Source organism: Plasmodium knowlesi (genome assembly GCF_000006355.2).
Source record: "Plasmodium knowlesi strain H genome assembly, chromosome: 9".
Lineage (NCBI taxonomy): Eukaryota > Apicomplexa > Aconoidasida > Haemosporida > Plasmodiidae > Plasmodium > Plasmodium knowlesi.
Window position 1 is genome coordinate 1,563,510 of NC_011910.2, and position 18,039 is coordinate 1,581,548.

The following is an 18,039-nucleotide window of genomic DNA, read 5'->3' on the forward strand; positions in this document are numbered from 1 at the left end:
CGCCGATCCTTTTCTTGAGGAAGGTGAAAAAATGGGTGAACAAACATTGAAGTTCATTTTTTTTTTTTTTTTAGCCCGAATTTGTTCACATAATTTTTTTTTCCCCTCGGCTGCATGTTATGAAGGGAACGGAAGGAACGCCGAGAAGAAACCATTACAAGGAATTTGTTGCCAGAAAAGAATAAAGCACAAACATTTGTTGTTACTTTTTTTTTTTCTCTCCTTTTGTTAGACAATATGTCCCCATATGCGTAGAAAATTGTTAAGTGACACTTACAACTCTTTTTTTTCTCATTCCATCTGAAAGCTTCAACAATCTTATCGTTTTTTTTTTTTTTTTTTTTTTTAATATTCCTTCTTTCTTTATGATTTTTTAGGATCCTTAATTTGGTATACGAATACACATGTGCATGCATGTGTACATATTATTTTTTTCCCTACAGTTTATTTCTCTTTTCAGTTTTTTATGTGCGTTTTTTCAAGTTACCATTACCGCTGGATTCACCTCACTCCCTGGTGAATTGTTCATTTACGACATACAGCACGCAATAGCTTTTAATAAAGGAGTACCACACCTTTGCCCCTTTTACATAAGTGAACAGGAAGGCGGTGAGGTGGAATTGATTAGCCTACCGCATGCGTACCACGCTGCACACGCACGTACATATATACTACTATCTATGCATTCACAAGCGGTGCTCGTGCCTGCAGAACAAACTCTCATCAACATTCCCAAACTCATACTAAGGGCTGCAACTTTTAGCAGCCAAGTTCAGTTCTGGTAAATACTCCAGCGAATAACAACGGGCGTAAACGCAGTCATCGGACCAACACGCGCTGAATAAAGGAACACACACATATACATACATATACATATATATATATACATATTCTACTAGGAATGGTTGAAAATTACCCTCTGTCAGAAGAACCGTCATAATATGTATACGATATATATACATCTTTATGCAGTGCGCTTTATAATTTATATTTCGCACGATTGTAAAAACTCATCACTGTACTCTTTCAATGGGTCAAAATAAGGTAAAATGACGTAAACCCGCAAAATAGCTATACCCATTATGGAAAAATAGAAATAACGAAACAATTAATACGCTAAATTATATCATCCCCCCGGCCGCCACGATGCCCTACTTTAAACGAACAATAATGATGCTGTTTATATAGCTAAATAAATATAATCCATGAGAAAAAAAAGTGGATTGAATTAAAGATCCTACCGTTTCGAGGAAAATAATGCGATGAAAAAAAAAACGCCATAAGGGGGGTTATATGAAATGGGAACTGGGTTTATTTATAATTACTACAGAACTTCCTTCGGTACACTGTTTTTAAAGGGCGCTGCGCAATGGCAAAAAAGTGAGAATATAAAAAATAGCTATATTAAATTTGTTAATATTTAGGGGAAAAAAAAAAAAAATTAGCACATTTAGCAAATTTAGCTAGCTGACGCTGACATAAGATTTATAGATAATTGGATGACACATGAAAAAGTTTGATTCGTTATAATTGTAAAGGGTGCACTGTACAAACCTATGAGTGCTAGGGTAGGACAACGCGCGAAAGGTTACATGAAGCAAGCTTCAAATTATCCTTTCCCCCATCAAAAATTACTGTGAAAATTGATAAGGTCTCGATTGAGACCATATCAGCTATCACGCTGATAAGAACAGGTACTACAAATTGATCTTAGCCAAGAGGCCGAGAAGGTTAAACTTTAATTCACTTCAAATCGCACTAGGTATATCTTTCCCTACCAAAAGTGTACCTATTCGAAATATAATTCGGTTGGAACAGTGTGGGTTAATTTAGGGGCGTTAGGCAAAAAATAGCGCACCATGAAAGTGCAGTGGGCATATGATTTATAAGCTACATGTATCCTGTAGGAAAAATTATTTGCCCACATATGCACTACGCATCTCAAACGTGTGATCCTTTCCCATTTTTAAAGGAAAAACATACGGTTAAGTGCATAACTATGTGTTTTGGAGAACACACCTGTGAGCATGTAAGAACATTTGTGCGCTCTGTAAATATGTTATGAATAAAAGTGCATGGCCAATTTTCGAAAATACCTTCCCGTTTAAGTTGCGCATATTTGTAGTCCCATTTCGTATGCGCTTTTATGGATCCCTTTTTTTTTTTTTTTTTTTTTTTTCCGATATTGCCTTTATTGCATATTATATAAGAATAAAAAAGGCACTATAACCCCAGTAACCGTAAAATGCTTGACGAAACAACCGGGGGAGTAGGCAAGTTATAAAATATAAATTATGAATTTATAAGATACATTTTAAAATGGGCAAAGAAGAGGTTCCTTAGGGAAGTATCTCTGCAAGGTGTTAGTGTAACGCAGATACAACAACGCGACACGGAAACCTTGTAGTGTGCTTGCTAAATCGTGAAACACTGAGGATTCCACACGACACTGAAACGGTATAACACCTTTCGTAATGCAACACTGCATAGAAACCCCTTTTTTCTCGACCTGCTATTAATATCACTTTCCCCTTTATCAAGAGAGACACCGCGGAGTTCTCTCCCTTCAAATAAAAAAAGGAGCGACCAAAATGGAAGCACACCCCTAAGAACTGAGAACAACAGATAGCTAGTGTGTACCCCAAAGTGTTAGCGACCATTCCACTACAAGTGCATGTTATAACGGTATGATAAAAACTAAGCACCTAAAGAATGATGGCTATAAGAAATATGCTCCGAAAAATAATTATAAAACATGGAAAAGTCGCAAATGCCGTGTGGGTTCCTAAGCGATTTATAAACATGAACCCTACGGGGAATGAAGAAAAGGTAACGCAGGAAAGGAACAAAAGGGATTACATATTATCGCTGGATGAAGCATTATATTTGTCCAAAGAAATGGGGATCAAGACGACCACGGAGATTCAAAAAATTATAATGAGATCCCCCCCTTTTTCGCCTGACATGAGCCCATTCCTCATTGATAATTTTCTGTCTAGTGCGAATAAGGATAGGCATTCCGATGAGATAGATCAAATTGATCTGAAATTGAAAGAGTTACAGGAAAGGGATAGTAACCCTGAAGAAAGTGAACAAGGAGAAGACGAAGGCGCTGTGGAAAACAGTAAAATAAATATCTCTCATGATCGTGAGGAAAATATTATTAACAAAATTCTTATTGATAAATTTAATAAAAAAAGGGGAAAGACATTTATCCATAATGATATGGAATGGTTGGAAGAGTCAGAAGGAATTGGCACGAACAAAAGGTCGTGTGCTTATGTTTATATAAAAAGAGGCAGTGGTATTGTTAAAGTAAATGATGAAGAAGATCTATACATTAGATGGCCTTATTTTTATAATCGAATGGACGTTCTGGAACCCTTTTATGTGACCAACACTTCCTGTGTTTTTGATGTGTTTATAAAATTGAAAGGTGGTGGAATCAGTGGGCAATCAAAAGCAGCTAGGTTGGCCATAGGACGAGCTCTACTCAACGCTTGTCCTCTCATTTATGATGATCTTCAACAACACCACATTCTGTATGAAGATATGAGGCAGAAATTTCCAAAAATGCCAGGACGGAAAAAATCAAGAGCTATGAAGCAGTGGTCCAAGAGGTGACTCTCCCCAAGCAGCGCCGCCAAACATATGTTGCTACCATGTGTCATATGGTTTGTTTTTTCACTCTTCTCTTAATTTCCCAATATTGTGATATAACGGGTGCACCGCCCATGGTATGGAAAGGCTACAATTGTTCCTGTGCGAAGACGAATCAGATGTTATGGAAACATCAAGCTTGAATATACATGACCTGCTTGTTTTACACCTCGAGGAGGAGAACGCACCCTCCGAAATGTAAACTCTGAAATATTTTTTTTTTATAATTCATATCCGATGGTTCAGAAGGTTAAGTAAATTTGTCCCTCCCTTTTAGGCATACCTACAGCCATAAATGGTGTGCCCCATTTTCCATCACTCCATATGGAGCAGATGACATTCTGTGAATGTATCTGTTTCGATGTTTTTTTCGTACAAGCATAAATTAGTAATTATTTTGCTTTTTTTAAAAAAATTGACTCCCGATATGGAGGATCCCCCGCAGCGAATGTGACGAGAAGCACATAGAGAGATGACTCCTCAGAAGGGTAATTGTCCAAACGTGTGCATACCATTTTGGTCGGGCAAAAAAAAAAAAAAAAAAAAAAAAAAAAAGGCTCATAATTCTCCATTCCTGCATATCTTCCCCATTGTACTTTCCTTACTACACGACATACCTACCGTTGCACACTGTTTTCATTTTATTTTCCTTTTTTGGTATCTTAAAGTTTATATTAATGTTGGCCGCTTTTTTTCCTTCCGTATCCTCACTCTTTAGTAAATTTCTCAATTTGGCACTGGAACTTTCTAGCTGCTCCTTGGTCACTGAATAGATATCCTTTTTATAGCCTTTTTTTATTTTCTCCGATTTTATATTATTCATAACTTCCTTTTCATTTGTTTTCCAGTACTTTCCGAGTTCTGCATCGATAGCGGTGTAAATGTAGGGACACTTGAAAAGGTCGTCAATAAATTTTGCATATGTGTGTAGGCTACTGAGGGGAACTAAACAATTTTTTGGATGTTTTGTTTTCCGAACATTGGCAGGTAAGATAATATCAGGAATTTGTCCAAATAATAATTCTTTTTTTTTTATTTCTGGCAAATCTTGTTCAAAGATATTTTTATTTTTTTTGTAAAATTTGTAAGTACTTAGATAACTTTCAAAATTATTTTCTTCTTTTAATTTTACTATAAATTCTTGATCCTTAAAACTTAATTTTTCATATTCCTTTTGGAATTTTTTTTTTTCTTCTTCCTCTTTTTTTTCTTCTTTCACATTTTTTTCTTTTTTTTTATTTATCTCCTCATTCAGTTGCATGCGTCTGATAAAAAATTCATCATCCAAGTTGTAGTACTTTCTGTAAATATCTTCATGCTCGTTCATATCTAGTTTTTTCCCGTAAAGGTAGTACTTACCTCCTTCATCTTTTTTTTTCACTTGGTAAGGTTTTTTAAAGAATCGCTCGTAATCCTTGGCTACTTGTTGTTCCACATAATCTTCATAGAACATGACTTCACCGTCGTAGATTTTTTTTCGCAGACTTTTTTTTTCCTTCACTTTTTTTTGTCGCTCTTGTTCATTTTGAGGAATCCAAATTTTTAAATCCCCTTCGTACCACTTCTGGTTATTTTCCCTTCCTTCTGCCGTTGATTTGCCAAGTTTTTCCCCTGCAAAGTGTGCATTTATTTTGTCATATATGTATTCTGTTTTTATTTCATCAAAATTGGGATTTTTTAATTTTGGGGGGTATCTGTATGGAGACACAGGCAACTTGTTAACCCCCTTAATTCCATTTTTTTCTTTGTATTTTCTGTACAGTTCAGTGTAGTCTAGGAAGTTGTGGAGCGCCAGACTTTGGCCATCTTCATCGTCCGCCACCCCCGCAGCGCCCCAACGCTCTTCTTCCTCCTTTACCCCTCTGCTGTGCGCGGGTCTGTCTAAAATTTCGCAGTTGAAGAGTTTTTCCATGTCTGGTGGGGGGAAACGGTAAAATTCGGAACCATATATATATATATATATATATATATATACCTTCTCTGTAATATACTTGTAAAAAAAATTGCAACAATATTTAACAACGAAAGGAAGATGCCAATACGACCGGCAGGCCGGCGAGGTCAAATATGTCCGAGAGCAGATTGGACACTTTGCACATCCTTTCGTCAAAACTGACGCGCAAATTTTATTTTTCTGAGGAACAACTACTAACAAAAAGGCCAAACGGAAGGTGTTAAAAAAGATAAAAAAAAAAAAAAAAAAAAAAAACTTAAACGTATAAGTATACGTACACCTTGCACGCACTGCATGTTGTAAACGTATGACAAAAACAACTGGCAATTTTACAATGAAGCGTGGAAAAAAAAAAAAATAAATAAAAAAATAAAAAATAAAAAATAAAAAATAAAATAACACAACAGAGCGCTGCACACATGTAAATTGCTCACATTCATATTTTTTAAAATGTACAAAAGAAAATATATCTTCCATCTATGCATGTCGCATGTATACGTTGTATTTAGTTGCCCGAACATCTGCACACGCGCGTCCTTTTACTAATCCACTAATTAGACAAAACCGATGTAGCGCCAATTGTGTTCACACACATTTGTTTCATCATCTGTGGATAACCTCCAAAAGAGGAAAAAAGCTTTCCTTCGCGAAATTTATTCTCTACACTGTCAAATTAGCCACATGTTCCTGTTGCCTCTTCGGCCTTCCAATTCCTATGCATTTTTGATCCCCATCATGAAGTATCCCCCCTTCGTAGCGAACAAGTGTCAATTCTCCAGGTCGGTAAAATCTATGCTAATTCTGTAATTATTTAACTGTGCGTATGTGTAAAACTGTTCAAGTGGCAGGATGAGATACTTATGCTTCGAGTAATTCTTACACTTGGTGAAATTCTGCGTTACCTTTTCGGCATTCCTTTTTTCCCGATTTTGTTTTATGACCCCCCTCCCCCTATAACGGTCCGTAATTGAAAAGAAAGGAACTATTTATTTTTTCAAGTTTAGGGTTATAAAAAAAAAAAAAAAAAAAAAAAAAAAAAATTAATTGTAAACGTAGATACGCAAACTGGCAAAAAGTGTAAAAAAAATTATAAACAAGGATATGGTAAAAAGGACGGCGTGGAAAAGTTGGGAATTCATGATTGGTTAGTACAAGTGAAATAAGAAAAAATGAGGTTTACACTTTCGGTATAAGTTAAAACAATTTTAAAAATTTACCAGGAATAGATTTAACGTTGGTGGATGCACAGCGCTATGTGTGTGTGCGTACCTACAATCCCGACGAATGATACGCATGTGTTATTCGCTGCTATTACCGAATCCACCAGATCCATCCCCAGGTCAAAGGATGGGAAAACGTGCCAGTATACGCACAGTGCGGACATTCAACTGACTATATCTGTGCACTCCTCTTCCCAAACACGCAAAAAAGGGAGAGGGAAAACACGCACATGTTCCGGCAAAAGGAAAACATATACACACATACCTGCTGGCTTTAGGCGGCCAAATGAAGAGGAGGCCGGTGGATTAAAAAAAGAAAAAAAAAAAAAAAAAAAAAAATGTAAAAACATGTAAAAACATGTAAAAACTTGCAGAGACAGAGTAGACGCATACGTGTGGTCATGAAGTTGCGTAGCGACAGCTAGTCGTTCTTCTTGTCTCCGGGCCCAGACTGAGCCACCACTTGGTTTTGCCCCTGGGCTAACTGCTCGTTCCGATTCTTGTCCACTTTATATATGCACCTCTGGTATATGTAGCACAAAAATATAACATCGTCTCGAAAGCAGGAAAGCTTATGCATCCATGGCATGTCAATTAGGAAAAAGGCAATGTCATCGATGAAGGTGTTTAGCGACTTGTAAATCAGAGCTTTCCATGGTAGGTGCTCAACAGATTTTAACTTATAATTTATGTACAGTTGTGGAGTCATCATAATGAAACCAAAGGTATAAACGGTTCCAGCAAGCACAGAGATGATGTAGGAGTACCAAGATTTGTACTTGTAGTAGAATAGAGAGTAAATAGCATATCCAATAAAACAAGGGATGAGAACAATGCCTACATATTTCACCGCAACTTTATCATACTTCTTCGTCATGGATTCTGTGTAATTTTTCTTGTCCTTTAATAAAATATAGGGATAGGATTTACTGAAAGATACATGAACAGCCTTGGTAACTTTCCACGCAGAGAGCGCCACGCCAACAAACATCTCGAATAGAAGTAACCAGGATGTACTCTCAGAATCATATAAATATAAGGCTAATATAATGTCACACACAAAAGTTGTTATAACGCTAAGAGCTGATAATCCCTCCATGGACTCATTTTGATACCAAAATTGCATATCATTTTTGAAGGCGAAAAAAGAGAATATGGAATGGAGTAAAATAAAGAGAGCAGAGAAAATTAACATGTAAATATTTGTAGTCATTATAATTTTTTTCATCATGTTAATTTCTTTTGTAGCTGTTGCATTCGTCAAATTTTGAAATGAAAAGGATTGGTCATTTTTATCCATCATCTGTATAGATGTATCCATTTGCTTTATGAACATATAATACATAAAACTGCAGGTGCCATAATTGATTTCAATATGTATTAACTTATTTTCGTCTGCATTTTTTTCTATCACATGGGAATGAATATCTTTCTCACTCTTTCTTATCCTATATGGATCATACACGGAGATGTAACTTATCCTTTTGTCCTTATCTTTTAAAAAGGTTCTGTCTAATACATAGTAATCATTTTCTATCAACCAGAAATCGGATAAAAATATTGGAGGAGTGTACGTACTATTGTGTACATTAATTTTCCATCTTTTCAAATGAGGCATATTAAATTCGCTAACTCGATGTTTTGCTTCATCATAAATAATGTTAATATCTATTCTCTTTTTTATGTGATAAAATTCTTCTTTTTTTTCCTTTTCACCTTTCTTTTCTTTTTCCTCTTTAATTCTTTTTTTCTTATTTTGAAAACTTCCATCCATCAAGTTATATTTCTCATTTTCTTCCGATTCGAAAGGCTTCATTTTCACCGTCAGCGGGATGTTTTCGATTAGGAGTTGTTTCTTCAGCTCGTTCTTTATTGTGCTACTCAGTAAATCTGATCCATTACGATTTTTATAAAAGTGCAGTGGGATCATAATGACGCTGAGATATTTTTCTCCCTTCCAAGAATCATTTAAATAGAAGCTAAATTTACTGGGTTCATATTTGCTGAACTTTTTATATGTGTATAATTCCTTTTCCCTCACTTGTATCATTTTACTTTTTTTTTTAATGTATTCATAATCGACTGAATGGTTGTCACTCAGAAATAGGTAGAGATCAAATATATCTCCATGTTCTAGGCTATTGCTTAGTGTTAAATTATTGCCTTCTATTTTATTTCCATGTTTTGATCCTGTCTTGTTTTTTCCTCCAGTTATGAAATACATCACCATGTGCATAATTAGCATTTGCACAATTATGGAGATAAGTTTCTGGAAAAATGGGGTCCTGGCATTTTCATTTCCAGCTCCGTTATCGTTCGCGGCGTTCGCCTCGCCGCCTGGGGCACTTGGTACACTTAACGCGGATCCCATAGTTCTCGGCTCGCTACTGTTTCGGGGAAAGGGGGGGGGATAATACTCCTATCGTCGACGCGGGGGGTACGATGGAATGTTGGTATACTCTGGTGTTGGGCTCTACACAGGAGAGGGGTGTTACTCCCACAGGTATTTGCGCATTCACACGTATGAAGTACTTTGAGGTGGGGGAGGAGGTTAAATATTCTGGTACCCACAGACCCCTTCACTGATCTCTTCTGTACACAATACGATTTCCCCTAACCTGCAGTGTAGTAACTGTTCTTTCCCGTGCGTGTACTCTTCTGTGTTCTCACCTTGGCTAAACAACCTTGCGCATTTACATGGCTTCTATGTGGTGTTCAGTTTACAAGCGGCGAAAACGGTTGGCTGCGATTCCCTAACACAGGCGGTACAGGCGGTACAGGCGGTACAGGTGGTACAGGTGGTACAGGCGGTACAGGTGGTACAGGCGGTACAGGCGGAAATGCAATAGCACTGCGAGGAGAGGAATATACATATGGGCACGCTACGTGCAGAGATAATATTATATACATAAATTCATCCACATGTCAGAGCCATGGGAAAATTCCATCTACATGGTCATATTGAAACACACGCAAATTCGGCGTATACTACTGGGCGTTTAATTCAACATGGTCAACCCTCATACAAGTGATTTTTCCTTTTTCCTCCTTTTGATTTTTTTACATCCCCGTAAAAATATATGAACCCATGTGGTAGAACAAGGGCAATTTCCTCCTTATATTTTGATGAAAAGAGATGACATTCGTTTTTCTACTTCGGCACTTGAAAAAAAAAAAAAAAAAAGGCTAAAATGGGGGAGTTATAAACCCAGCAGTTTGAAAAAAGTAGTGCTGAGATTTAGAAGTCAATCCAGTGCTATAAAATGTGTTCTCTCCCTATAACGCATTAATATTGTTATTTTAATTTTTTTTTTTATTTTGTTATTTTTCCAAATGTTAAAAGAGGCAAAATTCGCATTTCTTTCATTTGCCCCTTAAATGAAGTGGTCCTTACTTTTTCACATTTGTGTACATCCCCATGTTGGAAATATGCGAAAAAAAAAAAAAAAAAAAAAAACTCCCCAAATGACTAGGATGCATCTACAGGCTTTTGCCAGTCTATGAATAAATTCTCCCGTTTAGAAGGAATACCTTCATGGGTGATAGATTTTACACGCTATCGATATGCGAACTGTGCTTTGATATAGTTTGCACAGTTGCTATAAGAAAGAAAAAAAAGGTGTAACATATTTGCCGCGGTCAAAATTTTCGTGCCTTATGTAGAGCATATGGAAGGGAGTAAAACACCTACGTGGTAAACAATTGCGGAGATGTGTCAGGCGCTCCCCTTGTTTTCCCCTTTTTTTTAAGCAGAATGGAACATACGTTGTATGATTTTTGAAAGGGAATAAATGAAGGGCAAATGGAGGCACTTGCTTCTTTGTTTTTAAGTCCAAGAATATTCAGGAAAGACAAAAAAAAAAAAGAAAAAAAAAAAAAAATTGAACATGAACATGAACATTAATCGTAAATGGTAAATGGTAAATGGTAAAACGTGTCGCGTGAAACGCTAGGCGGGCGAAACGGAATGACGGTGCCCTTCCCCGAAAGTGGACCGCCAACAAATGAACTGTACCATGGGTGTATCCGACTGGGTGGCTACAAAACTAGGAGCACACCATGTGCTAAAAGGGGATAACGTAGGATTGGATGGCCATATTCACATCGCAGACACATCAATCCACGACCAAGGTCTTGGCGAGAACCCTTCCTCGGCCACAAGAAATGTCGCAAACGATTTCTCCATTAAAAAGTTCGGTGTCCACGAGCGTAGGTTCGTTATGATTTTTTTTATCCTTTAAAGCCAAACAGGAGGAATTGTATTTTCCCCAAGAGTACAATTTATTGTCGGAAAGAAGCATAGAATAGTAGTAGGTATTTCCACCTGCCTGTATTTTATCTATATTTTTTTTAATTATGCTATTTTGGTAGAGGGGGCTAAGGGTTATGGCTTTAGGTTCCAACCATGCCCTGGATCCCCAAAAAAATATGACATTATTTTCTGAGCAAGCAATCATATGATTGTCACCACAAGCAATAAATTTTATTTTTATATTTTCCATGTCGAAATATTTCACCTTATTTGGGTATACCTCATGAGAGTATAAATCTCCGATACTATTTTCTATGCCCAGTTGTCCATAGTCATTCCTTCCCCAAACGTAGACCTCCCCATGAGTTGACAAGGCTGCAGAAAAACTATGACCACATGAAATTTCCTTCACAATGATATTGTTACTAATGAAAAAATCAATTTCTTCAAAAAATAATTGATCCCCGTGGTTTCCTTTACCTAATCTACCAAACTCACCTCGTCCACATGCGTATACCTTCCCATTTTTTGTTAATACTAAACTGTGTTGATCACCACAACAGATATTTACAAATTCAGAATCATCACTTTTGAATGTCTCTACTTTTTTCGGGGTACTTAAATTCTGCTTGTTTCCATGCCCCAGTCCATTTGCTCCTTTAAAAAAATTGCCACCCCATCCCCAACTGTATAAGTTATTATTTACATCTACTGCCAATGTGTGTTTGAAACCACAACATACATCTCTGAATTTTATATCTCCATCCGTCTTCACTACCTTTGGTGTTAGGGAATAATTTTTATTTCCATCCTTCTCCTCCTCTATCGACCTTCCTAGTTGGCCTTTGTCATTCAAACCGTAGGTGTATATTTTTCCGTCGACTATAAAAGCTGAGTGATTGCACCCAGCTGATAGTTTTTCAATTTTTGCATTTTGGAAATTTGGTACTTTTTCCGGCATTTTGTTTTTCTCTCCAACCTTCACTGAGGAAAAAATGCTTTCGCCTGAGCACCCCCACCTCCACAGGTTGTACCTCTTCTCCTTCCCCTTCTGATGCCCACTCTCCGCCTTCTTTTCCACCTTTAACTTGCTACTGTAAAACTTCTCGTCCCATTTGAAGAAGCGACTTCTTCGCTTCACCTCGTTTTGAATTTTTTGCATTTTCGCATCTTACGCAATGTGTGTACTTCTAGGGTGAGGCTCCGCGGGGAAAGACGAAGCGGTAAATGGAACAATGGAATGTTTACAAAGCAGTAGAGAGACAAGGACAAACAAATCTTCCGCTTTTGCGTAGACACTTTTCGGATGCACAAGAGATGTGTTGCGTTTGCATATACGTTCCTTATGTGTGTTCTGTGCGGGAAAACGTGCACCCGTTGTGAGGATCGTTCGTTCTGGTTCAATTTTCTACTACCACGTGTGATGCCACTGTGTGGGTTTTGCCTCTACAGATAAACCAACTTAAGCATAATAGAAATTGCATCTTCTCATTTGCTAACAAAGGGTTGCACTTTACTTGATTTAAAAAGTTCAAATGGCGATATTCCCCATAGGAGCTAAGCTAACTAGGTCCTTTTTTTTTTTTTTTAAATTATTTTTTTCCAATGTTCATTTGATCCATTGGTGGAATTGTAAAAATGTACTAAGGCAAGGTAAGCACGTATCGCCACAAGGAATAGAGAGCAACTTCTCACCTGTGGATAACCTTTCACTTAAAAATACAATACACGGGGGAATAAGGAAATAAATAAAAAATATATATATACAATAAAATAAAAATCTACGAATTATTTTACAAATATACGAAAATTAAAAAAAAAAGAACTATAATTTTTTTCTACGGATAAAAAAAAAAAAAAAAAAAAAAAAAAAAAAAAAAAACTCTACAAAGAACGTTGCGCAGAGAAAAGAAAAGGCATTATGTTATCACTGGGTTGTGCTTTTTTTTTTTTTCTCTCTCTCCCTTTTTATTTAACTCCATTTTACTGCGCTGTATTGGTGCTTAGCATATATACATACTCATGCTCTTACCTGTCACCTACAACAAATGACACACAAATGCGGTGCAGCCTACAACTACGGGATGCATGAAAAATGGACTGTACAAATTTTGTCGCATATATGTCACACCCCCGGCAAGAAATGAGAGAGGATCATTTGAAAAAATAAAGAAAAAAGTTAAGCTTAGAAGACGAACATACGTGTAGGCAAACAACTAGCACACAAATCCCACCACCTCCCCCTGACGCAAAGGAACACATACATATGGCGGAATTTCTTCTTTTGAAACGATGTCAAACCTTTCGCGCACCTTATGTGAAGGGGAAGAACAAGCGACTTTTGACTGGTCGCAAAAAGCGGATTAAAAAAAAAAATAAATAAATAAATTTCTTCTTTTTCCCATGTGTGCAGGGCACTGAATTAGCCAAAATTCTCGCAAGCACTTTTGGGAAATAGTTGGAGTAAGCTTTCACGCATTGGGAAGTTGGCAAGCATGCAAAAATAACCTTCTCAGGAAGGGGAGAGAGAGAGAAAAAAAAAAAAAAAGGAAACAAAAGAAAATGTCAAACGTGCTAATCAAATGTCCATTTATTATTTATTTTTTTTTTTTACTACTATTTTATGTTAACGTTGTGTTGTACCTGGGTTGGCACTTTGCAAGTAGGGGAATACAGATAACTGTTTCGAGAACTGCGTTGTATTCCCCCAAAACGAGGTAAAAAAAAAAAAAAAAAAAAAAAAAAACACAAAAGTGAAGCACATGGAAAACGTTATAACATCCATTTGTCAATTTGCCTGTGTCTGACATAGCCGCGAAATCATCACGCGCGGTGTCACAATTGCTTCTCATCGATGATCCATGGATAACTTTTCAAATGCTACCAACATGCCTTGACAAAACCAGGGAAGAACAATTTCTGTATGAGAGCACGAGCTTGGTGTCTGCACAGGCCGAAGAAGGTGTAATATCCGCGAGCCCTGCCTGGGGAGGGGATGAAAAAAAACGCATTTTATTGTATTCACATTTTGTAGGAGTTAGGTATATGCATACAAATATGGACATTTTTTTTTCTTTTTTTTTTTTTTTTTCTTTTTCTTGCATTTTTGTGCCGCCCGCTGTTCACACCTACCTGTGATGGCACACCTGTTCCGGAACCTCACAGGGCACGAGTCCCTGGGAAGAGAAGACAACTTGTATTTCCAGTAAACATATTCAATAGGGGAGGACGCCTCTGCTATGTATTTTTTTAGTAACTCTCTTTTTTCCTTGTATCTTTCAATCAGATACTTCCTCTTTAAATTTCTCTGTACTTTTGCTTCATGTCTTTTGATTACTGTGTACTTGTCGTTAGGGTTCAGCCTTTTCCTCAAATATAAGGGAGTTATTTTTCCAACACAACTTTGGCTCTTTCTTCTTGCACCAAACGTTGTGGAACCATTTAAAAACAAAGGGAACCGGTATCTCTCATTCGTACAACAGACCTTCTTAGCGTTTGTTAAAATCAGGTAAACGAAAAAAAATTTTATGAACTTCAACATTTCACATCTTCATCCGCTGGAGAGAAATACGTTCCGCGTGGTTGTTTATGTGAGTATATATTTGTGTGTGAGAGAGGGAGGAAGGACAAAATAGGACGACAAATACCCAGTTTGTGAAGCGTACTGGAATGAAAGAGCCTCCTCTGGCATGCCAAACAGGTATGACATGCTAAACTGATGTGGCATGCTAAACTGGTGTGGCATGCTAAATTGGTGTGATCCTTATTTACTACCCCTCAGCAACTGCGCACATGTGTGTGCAGGTACATATGCGCATCGTCGCGAGTGTCCTTATATATGAGCCATGTTAATCCAAAAGAGGAATTCCTCATGTTTGCGCTTCTTCTTTTGACACATTGGAGGATGAAAAGGTTGCTCATCCGTTCCAACAGGAGGATATATGCAAATGTTCTGTGATTTCTTCAGAGGTCACCTTTAAGATGTTCTCATATGAACAAAAAAAAAAAAAAAAATGAAAATGAAAACGAAAATGAAAACGAAAATGAAAATTGTACTAAACTAAGATACCTGAGAAATCATTTTGAACAACTCCCCGCTATTTGCCACTTCAGAATTGAAGTAAAAAATTGGTCATTTTTATAGCGAGGGAAAGGAAAAAAAAAATAAGAGCACCGCTGCGTTGTCGGGGTAGGCAGGTCGTTTTTCTTTTTTCACCCTTCCTCAGAGTGGATAATATTTTAAAGGCAGCCCAAAGGTGGAGAATATATATATATATATATATATATATATTTTTTTTTCCTTTTCAGGGTTTCCACTCCCCGCCCGCATAACTTCCAAAATGTTGCTTTAAAAATGAAAGAATTTTTAAAAAACATATATGCACATGAAATTCAGAAATTTTTAAAAGACCAAAAAATGTAACTGTACAGTGAGGAGATACATACACTATGTACTACTTTAAAAAAAAAAACACACTGACAAGACAAACGGTTCATAATGAGCGTGTTCCAAATAACCGAATGTTTATAATGGGAACTTCCCACTGAGAGATTCATATTTAATGGGGCAGGGACACTTATATAAAGGCACTTAATAGGGATGTACTGTTGTAATCACCCTATGTATTTCCCCCTAGGGGAATAGTCTACGGTGAAACGCTACACACGTACAAAATAGGCATTACAGGCAAATAATATGATCAACAGAATTTTTGTTCTGATTAACCAAGTGTTGACGTGGATTCATAATTTCCCGATGTATAGTGTTATATTTGACGTACTTGGGAGTACTGCTACTTTCGATATGCTCCAAGGAGGCCTTACTCATTCGATTATTTAAGATATCCATAATATTGCTTTGAACGCTTGGGATTTTATTGGAAGTGTTCTTTGCGGCCATATCGTGAGTTTGTTTTTTTTCCTTACTACTACTTATATCGTTTACCAAATTGTCTAACCTTTTTTTTATGTCCTTATCATAATCCTCAATGTCTTCCAGCCTCTTTCGTACATCCACTTTGGTTCCATTTATTTTTTTGTACGTTACTTTTTCACGTATTTTTCCATCCCATTTATCTGCACTTTGGATAAATTTGATGTCCTCATCATTCTCCAATTGATACTTATGCATATTTTCATTTTCAAATTCTGAATGGAATGGCTCATCAAGCTGACTATCTAATGTTTTTTTTTTTTTTTTTTTTTTCTGCTTTGACGAAAAGGGAATTTTTTCATTTGGTTTTTTACTTTCATGGGAATTGCCAGATTTGGAAGAATCATTGTCTATATTTCTGAATGATTCGCATAAACTTTTTATCTTTTCAATTCTTTCGTTGCACCTGTCCTGCTCTTTCATTCGTAACTCATCAAGTGGACACATATCGGGATGGTTGCATGTTTCACCATGCGTGCTCATCCTGTTATGTGTGCGTTCCCTTGTGATGGTTAAATAATTAGACGATTTTTTGTGTATTTCTTTTTCTTCATCTTCCGAATTGGCGCAACCTCGATTGTTGTCGTCTTGGTCATTGTCAGATGTGCAGGCTGAAGAGGACCCTTTTGTCTTTTCCCTTTGGAGGTAGCTTTCCCCATCAAGTGGGTTGCTAGCACGGGGAGAGGCACTTCCTTCTCCTTGTTCGCCATCTGGGTTCAACAAAACAATCGATTGGATAATTTTATTCAGGTTTGCAAAGAAGTTTCTAAAGTACTTGTCTTGCTCTCCGATCAGTTCGCAGCACTCGTTATGTTTATCCTTCTACAGGGTAAGCGTGGAGGGAGAAGTGGTTAACCGGGGGGTAGTGTATATTTGGTTGCTTCGACGCAGAACGTACTGGCGCGGTATTCCCCCAGGAATGCCCTTAAGTGCACACTTACTGCATAACCCAAGAGCACATTTACTTTTTGACTGAGCTTATCTAACTTGTCCTTGTAGCTTTTTCCATTTTGATAAAACTTATCATAATTTTTTGCTAAGCTTTCTAAATTCCTCACCCTGACGGTAAGGATATTTATTTTTTTCAGCGATTCAATGTTCACTGAATGCAACCTTTTATTTTCGTTGTTCAGGAAGGTTATTAAATTTTTAAGCTCTTCCAGAGTTTCGCAGTCGTTTTCTTTTAGCATGTCCTGAATACATTTCTTTTCGACTTTCCCCTGTCTGTCAGGGGCTTCTGCATTTTTCTTCATTTTGTTCTCTCCTTTCTGTATTTACTTCTGATATTCCTGCTAGGGATGGTTAATTTTTTTTTTTTTTTTCCTTTTCCCCTTCACTTCCACCAGGTCAAGGTTCTTCAAGATGTGCTATTTTATGTAATTAAACGGATTAACGAATCAGCCAAGGGAAGAAGGGAGGGGAGAGAAAAATACTCTGGTGCTTTCCCCTTACATTTGTGCATGCATGATTGAGCATATGTTTACGTTCAAACAGATGTCGTATGGGATCCCAATGTGCAGTGCGCCGGCTGAGTATACTCTTTTGCCAAGCCTGCAAAAACGCTCTCACGCCGAATGAGTAAAACAATTGTATCATTTCTACAGCTCTCTTTTTGAGAACATTCCCATGAGACGAATTTATCCGAACCACAAACATGTGCAATGAAGCAAAAAGGGGGAGCGCTTATTATGAGGAAAAAAAAAAAAAAAAAAAAAAAAAAAAAAAAAAAAAAGACATTTATTTGGAGGACCCCGCGGGGAGAGTAAAACTTCTCAGGCATATGAAATCATTATCCTTTTTTAAAAATAAGCCGTTTTGATTTTTTAAGTATTGATTATTGTGTATTTGTGTATACTTCCACTTCTTACTTCTATGAAATATTCCTTTTTATCCACCCACTTATCCACTTCGGTGCGAGTATAATGACTCGCTCATACAGGCTATAGCCACCCTTATTGCGAACAGGGCATGAAAATACTATTACGTTCTATGCTCTTTTTACCAAACCTGTTCGTTTATC

The 18,039-nt window shown here is 37.0% G+C and overlaps 6 protein-coding genes and 1 non-coding gene across 7 annotated transcripts; 1 reads left to right on the forward strand and 6 right to left on the reverse strand.

Annotated features, from left to right (window-relative positions):
- Positions 1-1,534: 1,534 nt before the first annotated feature.
- On the reverse strand, positions 1,535-1,734 carry PKNH_0935200. The gene has a single exon (XR_002461727.2). It is a non-coding gene; the product is annotated as a U2 spliceosomal RNA (small nuclear RNA).
- A 978-nt stretch (positions 1,735-2,712) lies between these two features.
- PKNH_0935300 (ribosomal protein S9, mitochondrial, putative) lies at positions 2,713-3,624 on the forward strand (the record flags this gene model as incomplete). The annotated part of the gene is made up of 1 exon (XM_002259341.1): positions 2,713-3,624. One exon carries the CDS (start codon positions 2,713-2,715, stop codon positions 3,622-3,624), a length of 912 nt encoding a protein of 303 aa, XP_002259377.1.
- A 640-nt stretch (positions 3,625-4,264) lies between these two features.
- PKNH_0935400 (apical exonemal protein, putative) lies at positions 4,265-5,572 on the reverse strand (the record flags this gene model as incomplete). The annotated part of the gene is made up of 1 exon (XM_002259342.1): positions 4,265-5,572. One exon carries the CDS (start codon positions 5,570-5,572, stop codon positions 4,265-4,267), a length of 1,308 nt encoding a protein of 435 aa, XP_002259378.1.
- A 1,683-nt stretch (positions 5,573-7,255) lies between these two features.
- PKNH_0935500 (CLPTM1 domain-containing protein, putative) lies at positions 7,256-9,205 on the reverse strand (the record flags this gene model as incomplete). The annotated part of the gene is made up of 1 exon (XM_002259343.1): positions 7,256-9,205. One exon carries the CDS (start codon positions 9,203-9,205, stop codon positions 7,256-7,258), a length of 1,950 nt encoding a protein of 649 aa, XP_002259379.1.
- Positions 9,206-10,949: 1,744 nt separating this feature from the next.
- PKNH_0935600 (conserved Plasmodium protein, unknown function) lies at positions 10,950-12,248 on the reverse strand (the record flags this gene model as incomplete). The annotated part of the gene is made up of 1 exon (XM_002259344.1): positions 10,950-12,248. The coding sequence occupies one exon, from the start codon at positions 12,246-12,248 to the stop codon at positions 10,950-10,952; it is 1,299 nt and encodes a 432-aa protein (XP_002259380.1).
- A 1,718-nt stretch (positions 12,249-13,966) lies between these two features.
- Positions 13,967-14,627, reverse strand: PKNH_0935700 (ribosomal protein S14, apicoplast, putative; the record flags this gene model as incomplete). Its single annotated transcript, XM_039114060.1, has 2 exons — positions 13,967-14,070; positions 14,219-14,627. The coding sequence occupies 2 exons, from the start codon at positions 14,625-14,627 to the stop codon at positions 13,967-13,969; spliced, it is 513 nt and encodes a 170-aa protein (XP_038969684.1).
- Positions 14,628-15,767: 1,140 nt separating this feature from the next.
- On the reverse strand, positions 15,768-17,272 carry PKNH_0935800 (conserved Plasmodium protein, unknown function; the record flags this gene model as incomplete). The annotated part of the gene is made up of 2 exons (XM_002259346.1): positions 15,768-16,841; positions 16,961-17,272. 2 exons carry the CDS (start codon positions 17,270-17,272, stop codon positions 15,768-15,770), a joined length of 1,386 nt encoding a protein of 461 aa, XP_002259382.1.
- Positions 17,273-18,039: the final 767 nt, after the last annotated feature.